This window comes from Lutjanus erythropterus, chromosome 15 (genome assembly GCF_056507025.1).
Source record: "Lutjanus erythropterus isolate fLutEry1 chromosome 15, fLutEry1.hap2, whole genome shotgun sequence".
NCBI classification, from domain to species: domain Eukaryota; kingdom Metazoa; phylum Chordata; class Actinopteri; order Lutjaniformes; family Lutjanidae; genus Lutjanus; species Lutjanus erythropterus.
The window spans coordinates 894,637-902,728 of NC_139331.1; the positions used below are offsets into that span (position 1 = coordinate 894,637).

Consider the following 8,092-nt stretch of genomic DNA (forward strand, 5'->3'; position numbering starts at 1 on the left):
ACACAGCTGACAGACCCAGCAGCACTAAAGCATTAAAGGTGATTTATATGACATTTACTCCAGAGGTTACTGTAGAACACCAGCATCTCAGACCAAAACAAATGGACACTTTGGGAGAAAAAAAGCACAGTCTGAACTCGCATTGTTCAGAAAACTCTGATCAAACTAGATAGTGCTGATCAAATATGGATCAGGATTCTACTGCCTATTTCTGATTAAAATGTGTTCAGTGACTGTTTAATTATAAAATGAGAAAGACTGTAACCAGGCGGCTGCTATTCTGGCTCAATTCACATTACAAATTTCCCACTGCTGGTACAGCTGCACTGCATCTAGACCTCCTTGCAGATTTTAAAATAACTTTCACATGACTATTGATCAGTTCTCAAATTAATGATTGTAACATTATACTGGGGATAGGTACAACTAAATAGTGTTACAATATATTGACATTCAGATGACTAAATTATGTCCAACAACAAAAATCTATGAAAATATCACTGGCTCTGTATTTTGATATCAATGTAACTTAATATTTTGCATCAACAGATGCCCAACACTCTTACAAGGCAGACTGTCAATTTGTATGAATGGGACCAAATATGCAAATGAAAGGAGAACATAGATAGTATATTCTGTATGCCTTCATACATGACATGCATTAAGTAAACTGATCTCATTTTGTATGCATATAATTCAGCCTAATTTGCAGAATTTTCCAAGCTTTAGAAATGAGACTAGAACTAGAACTAAACTTAAGCAAACTGCTTTGTTATTGAAAGAAGGCGTCTGTTCCTATGTGCTGTGCGCAGGCTGTATGGAGGACAGGCATATTTACAACATTCACTGACACTCAAAAAATCTGACCTATCATCATCAGATGGTAAACAAGAAGCAATTAAAATGGACTTTTATTTTTGTAGAATACTATTTACTGGATGATTCAACATAAAAGGAAGCCTTCTGATTGGGTGGGCCTACTTCACTGAATAATATGAAAGTGTCTACTGTACTAACTCATGAGTTCGTTCAGTAGAGTGCAGATCTCCACCAGGTAACAGGTAGGGAAGCACCTACTGCAATGCCTCTACAGCTGCTAGATGCAACCAGCAGAGATTTGCAGGGTTTTGAATGAAGTTTTCTTATCTGGATGTATGCAAAGTTTTTAAAGTGGAAACTAGCAACTTTTCAACTCCCCTCATAGTTTTTTCAAGTGGTATTATTGTTTGTGCCACTGAGCCTTGCTTAATGAAGACGTGAACATCAACTCCACTTTGTAAATAACAGAGAAGAAAGGCCTGTTTACTAAAGAGTCCAATTGAAATTGTCACAATTTTATTTGGATTTTGGGAACAGATAAAAGCTATTGTAATGATGGATATTTCATAGTTACAGCAGGGTTTGGCATTGAGGTGGAGGGCGGAGTTTGTTGATTCATTTACTCTATAATGGGCGGTGTTGTGTATGAATTATTGAGGGTACTCATAATTTTGGTGAACTGTGAACTGAACAAAATAGATTGCAATTAATGAATGTGAACATGAGTGTTGTTCACTCCTGACAGAGTTAACAACACTCACATCACCAGCTGATACAAAACAGTGTGATCACCGCAGAGCAAAAAATGTAAATATGGACAGACGTGTCGACATGATATAAAAACTATTTGATCATGAAGCTGGACATTTCTTTATAATTCTGTGATTTATCATTGAAATGTATGAACTACACTGCAGACTGGAGTCTGTTCACTGTGAAAAATACACAGATAGATGCACATTATACTCTCATCTTCAAATGTCTGTATTTGATGAAGCCTGTTTCTGCCAATATGATGGGAAAAAAAGAAGATCCTGTAAATCATTACAATGAGAAACTTTGTATAATAATGTCTTGGGATCTCAAAATAATGACTAAGTCCTTCAAAAATAACTTTCTCAAACAAATTAAGTCACTATTTTAACATATTTGTGTTACCATTGTCCGCTTTGTTTGGGGCAATTGTTACAGTGGTTGGGGGCAGCTGAAACACTGAGAAAGTAAGTCATATCAACCCACTGTGTCTCAAATAAAAACACACATCAAGTAATCACATTACTGCTGTAGTATCAAATGTTACTAAAGTATTTTTTTTATGTGGTTTGAAATATTTTAGATATCAGGCATCATCTGTCAGGCAAAAGTTTATCTCCATATTTGCAGAACACTAGGCTACTATTGTGTAGAAGGAACCTTAACATGCAAATTTACACTGATCAGTTGCAAATTATCTTGACAGTGCTGACCTTTAAGGAAAGAAGGAGAGTCAGAGTCCAAAACAGATAAACACACTTGCTGTCACACCATCCAGTCTTACATAACCCTGCCCTGGTAGAACAGTGATTCTGACCTGGTACCATTGCCACCACTCTCTTGTCAGCGCAAGCAATAAAAGCCGAATGATTAGGAATGATGGTGAGCGTAAATATTCAATTTATCGCCCTCACACATTTTTTGCTGAGCTTCAAGGCTGAGAATGCTCCCTCGCTCTATCAGCACCTTACTGTCCTCCCAACCGTGTCCTTCCATTAAGTGTTTCTCTGCTCTCAGCCACAAAAATCATTACACTGGACCAAACAGAAAAAAACACGCAGCATCCATCTGTCACTGATCAGTCATTCAAGTGAGGACAGATAAATGTGAATATGCCAACATTTCTCATTAAGTAGTGAGTTTAATGTTGCATATTTTCTAAATAAATCTTACTTTCTCTCTCTTTTCCTGACACATTCATTATGACAGACGTACTGTCACAAAAACACTAAGACAGGAATCATCTTAACGAACTGACATGATTCTCACCTGCTTTGCTTACTTTGCTTGCATGTGCCTGTGTACATGTGTGTTTGATCAACAGACCTGCAACTTGTCCTGAATACCACTGATCTCACCAGACTGAAATGAACTGATTAGATTTTGGTGGTTAAAGGTCACAGGTGACTGTAAGTTCACAAAACATGTTTTTGGCCATAACTGAAGAATTAATTCGCTGGTTATGACAGAACTTCACACAAAAGTCTAATAGGATACCAACAGTGTAATCATAATGGTAATTTGTTACAGTTACTGAAAAAAATACCTGAATAATGTTGGAGGAATTATATCTGAATATTCTCTTCAAGTTGTCTGGTGCAGATCTGCACTCTACTGAGTGAGCTCTTCCAGTTGATTTATTTTGCCCCAACCTTTTTGAAACATGTTGCAGGCATCAAATTCAGAATGAGTGTATATTTACAAAAAAAAACAATAAAGTTAAGCAATAAAGTTCATCAGGTTGCACATAAATATCTTGTCTTTGTACTGTATCCAATTGAGTCTTGAATATGACAAGTAATTGCATTCTGTTTTATGTACGTTTTACAAAGTGTCTCAACTTTTTTGGAATCAGGGTCATACTACACACAGCCAGTTTCAAAGCATGCACGGTGATGCTTGGATAACAATACTTATTTTGTAGAGCAGCTCAGCTCAGACCTGGCTGGTTCTCATTAAATCTCATCTGATGGTGTCTCCACAGGGAACAGGTTTATGTGTGATGGATGAAAGTTTCAATGGGCTGTTGTGACATTCAGTAATGTGAGAAGCAGTCACTGACTGATGCTTCATTAAAGCAGAATCCATTAATGGACCCACAGAATGGCTGACAGTGTCCTGATGAAGACAATGGCTGACTGTGACTACAGAGCACAACACAATGAACTCATCGTATCTCTCATTGTCTCAGCTTCATTCCTTGATAAATTCAGGTGATGATGCCTGCTGACAGCAGCAAAGTGATACACATTTTTTCTTCTTCTTCATTCATGTTTTGTTTTCTGATCAGGGGGAGACCGGAGGATTGAGTACCGGAAATGGTACAGACCACTGGTATGGTTCTGGATCCTGGGGGGTCTGGCCTACTTTGCTGCAGTGCTGAACATGATTGGTGACTGGCTGAGGGTGCTGTCCAAGAAGACTAAAGAGGAGGTAAGCTCTCAGAGGGAATATTCATGTTGATGTGATGAAGGAAACTGTTATGTTCCTGACAAGAGTAGGAAACGCTTTAACAGTATTAACACTATTAACAGTAATAATGTTTATTACACATCACAAGCTATCAACTCCCCACTTCTCAATGTATTTTTGGTTGGCGGAATATTCTGGTAATACTTTTTGACATTAAGACCCTCCACCTGCTATGAACGATCTGATTTGTATGTGCATATTTTATCTAGATGAGGAAAAACTTGTTAGTGCAGGTGTAATTGTCGAATGCAGATTAGCCAACAACATGTTGGAAGGTCACCTAGCTTGGTCTCTCCCTGCTGTCTCCAGCTGCCATCAAAAGTTACAGGCAGGAAGGAAGCAAACCAGCTTTTCCACTAGCTCTGAGTTTTGAAAAAACAGAAAAAAGATGTAACCAGAACGTAGTGGGATTTTTTTTTCCATATCTGTTACATATTATCTAGGCATTGAAATATGTGAAAGTTGCTTCACATATATATACATATATATATACATATATATATATATATATATATATATATATATATATATATATATATATATATATATATATATATATATGTATATATATACATATATATATATATATATATATATATATATATATATATATGTATATATATATATATATATATATATATATATATATATATGCCAGTGTGGCCTGAACATCACTGTCGCATGAGCCTCTTGTTGTATATCTCTCTCTTAGTTGCCCTTGAATATTAAATCAATATGCAACAACCAAATGCTTAAAAGTAGTCAGTTAATTTTAAGAGGCAGAGCAGAAAACAACTCTTGTATCTGTGAATAAACAAATAGAGATTCTGTTTGGTATTCATTCATTCTCCTAAGGGCTGGGCAATATGGCTTACAAATAATATCTCAATATTTTTGGACATTTCCTCTAAAATAATGTGCTGTTAATTATCAAATAGTGCAAACATATTATGATCTGGGCAATGAGGACAAAATCAAGTATCACAACAGTTTTTAACCAAATACCTCAATATTGATATTATGACAACAAACAAACAAAAGCTCAGCTGGAGACCGAAACATATAAAGGATGTCAAGACAAACACATTGAATTTCAAACCTACAAACTTCATTTGAAGCAAATGAACCATACTGAATCTGTTACATGTAACAGAGACTATTGTGCTCTCACAAAATATTAACATAATAAGATTTTTGATAAATAACCATGTGGATATAAGGACAAAGTCAAGGTTGATAAAATGTCATGGATACCTTAGTGTTCCTTTTTTCATTTTGTGCTGCAACATTATTTTTAGTGAATATCAAAGCACTGAAAACTGCTGTACTGATGTGTAATAACTGCCTTTGGCCTAGGTTGGAGAGATCAAGGCTCATGCAGCAGAGTGGAAAGCAAATGTGCGAGCAGAGTTTCGGGAGACACGTCGGCGTATGAGCGTTGAGGTCCACGACAAGCTGCAGCGAGCTGCCACCATCCGCAGCATGGAGCGACGGCAGCTGGGCCTGGATCAGCGTGCCGTGTCCCTGGACATGCTCTCCCCAGAGCGCCGTGCCATCTTCAACAGCCTGGACACCAACAGCTATAAGACCTCCTCCCAGGAGAGCATTGACACCAAGCTGAACAACCTGCGGGTTCGGGGCACCGAGCAGTGCGAGCGGCGCTCCAACCACCAGACCACGTCTGAGGACAACATTTTCAACCGCCTAGGCTCCGTCACCAAGCTGGCCAAGCGCAACAGGAACCGGGACCTGAAGAAAAACATCCCAGATGAAGCTCGGCGACCTCACAGCGAGGCCTACGGCTGCAGCATACCCACTTTCGATTGCAGCACACCCAATGCAGATGAAGGGAAAAGGAAGGACGATGGAGAGGAAGAGAATGAAGAGAAGGAATGCAACACGAGCTTGTCTGATTTTCCACTGTTTGTGGAAGCTTGCAAGCCACAGAATGGATTTATTCCGGAGCAGACCAAAGAGAATGAGAGTGAGAAAATACTTAAAACAAATGAGCTGGATATTCAGATGGGCCCATAGACAGTCTTCTCCTTCTTGAGGAGGTTTTAACTCCCACCGTTAGTGCCTTAGGTCTCCCTTATTCCTGTGTGTGCTTAAGCAGGGACACAAGTCCCTTTGTGCTATAAACTGTAATTTCACATATTCACTGTGCCCTATGGATCTGATTGACACACATTGTGTTGTATAGATGCAAGAACAGGAGGCATTTCTGCAACTGTGCTATGCCAAATGATGGTCATATTTTAAGAAAGTAGTCAGCTAATAGGTGTTTAAATGATAACAACTCTGGTCATAGATTCACAGGTTTGGCCATGATTTCTCTCAGTAACAACAACATTGTACTCAACTAAAGTGAGTGCTGAGATCCAGGTACATAATCTCTATGAGCGACAGAGGGAAGGCAAAGCTGTTCCCTCATACTGTATTTGTTCACTCAATATTCCCTTTTACCAAAGCTAGCCTCACTGAGGATGTCCAGTTTAAGTGAATGCTAAATTTAGAATATTTTCAACACTACTTTGTCGTCAGACATCTTTTTCTGATGGAATACTGCCATTATCTAAGCCAAATATCACTCTCTCCAAACTAACCAAACTTTATCTGGCAGACAAATTGGAGTTGTTGGTTTACTGCTGCCTTGATCGGTTAGTTTGTCTGTGTTATTGTGTGACTTCAGTGTTTTAAAAGGTTAATTTAGCTTCACCAAAGTCACACAATAACACAAACAAACAAATAGATTGAGGCAGTAGTACACCCACAACTCCTGTGTACTGAGGGGTAAAATTACTGATTTTGGCCATGGAGTTTGATTGATTTTGAGAGAGCAATATTTGGCTTATATATCAGTGGTTTCCCATCAGAAGAGGTTGTCTGAAAGCAACGTAAAAACCTGAAAACATTCTAAATATAGTGTACACTTAAACTAATATTATTTTTTTAGATGGGCCTTTTTTTAAATAGATAAAATGCCTTTTGTCACTGACCCTGTCCACAACAGCATATTGTTTTACTTCTGTGCGGGTGCCCCTCTCTGTTTTTCCAAGCCCGACCGCCATCTACTGCAGGTTCAATACATTACCCATAAGTGTAATAAGAACCTTCACATCAAATAATTGGAACTATTCCTTTAATACATCCGGTTGGGTTGGGGTTTTTTTTTGTTTAGTTTGTTTGTTCTGGCCTTCGTGCCAGAGACAGCCAGTGTTATGTTTTTGGGTCTTGCTTCCGTCCATCCCATTCTTATGAATGTGATATCTCACCAACACTTTGGGGAACTTTTTCTTTAAATTTGGCACAAATGTCCACTTGGACTGAGGGATGAACCGATTACACTAGTGTGGTCAGAGGTCAGAGGTCACTGTCACGTCATAAAACACATTTTTGACCATAACTAAATAATTCATACACTTATTATTTTAGGCTTGTTGACTAGGAAGACCAGTTTTATGTTTCTTGCCTCGTTGGACTTTGCTGTAGTGATGTCGGCACAGGCCCAAGATTTCAGCAGTTAACTGAGTGAGTCAATGTGTGATCACCACTGATAAAAAATATGGCCAAAACAATGTTATTTTCAGATTTATTACAACTAGACTAAAGTTCTAATAAATCTGGAATCATCCTGGAGGCTGTTAGATGTGTTAGCTTTACAAGCTGTCAGCAGGACAGTTGAGATTCACACTGGTGTGATAATGCAGAATAAAAAATAACAGAAAATAGAGAAATTCAATAAATGAAAACTTATGGGATAGTTCACCCAAAAATGAAAATTCAGCCATTATCTACTCGCCCTCATGCCGATTAAATGTCAGGTTTAGTTTTTTTACTGCTGGAGTTTCACAGGAAAAAGAGTTGCAGAAACCTTCCAAACAATGGAAGTGAATGGTGACCAGTTTTCAAAGTAAAAAACAACAGAGTAAAAACATAAAATGCCTCCATACTGCTCGTCTGCTGTAATCCAAGTCTCCTAAAGCTCCAACATGTCAAATTGACTAAAAATGTTATTGACACCATGTTTTTAGCCTGAATCTTCACT

At 38.1% G+C, this 8,092-nt stretch overlaps 1 protein-coding gene across 1 annotated transcript in view; it reads left to right on the forward strand.

Moving 5' to 3' along the window:
* The window catches only part of kcnk10a (potassium channel, subfamily K, member 10a), a 39,654-nt gene extending 32,965 nt beyond the window's left edge, over positions 1-6,689 (forward strand). Inside the window, exons 6-7 of the mRNA XM_084737323.1 lie at positions 3,863-4,005; positions 5,401-6,689. Of these exons, the coding sequence (XP_084593449.1) occupies positions 3,863-4,005; positions 5,401-6,078 (821 nt within the window). The 3' untranslated portion in view covers positions 6,079-6,689. The remainder of the gene's footprint in view (positions 1-3,862; positions 4,006-5,400) is intronic.
* Positions 6,690-8,092: the final 1,403 nt, after the last annotated feature.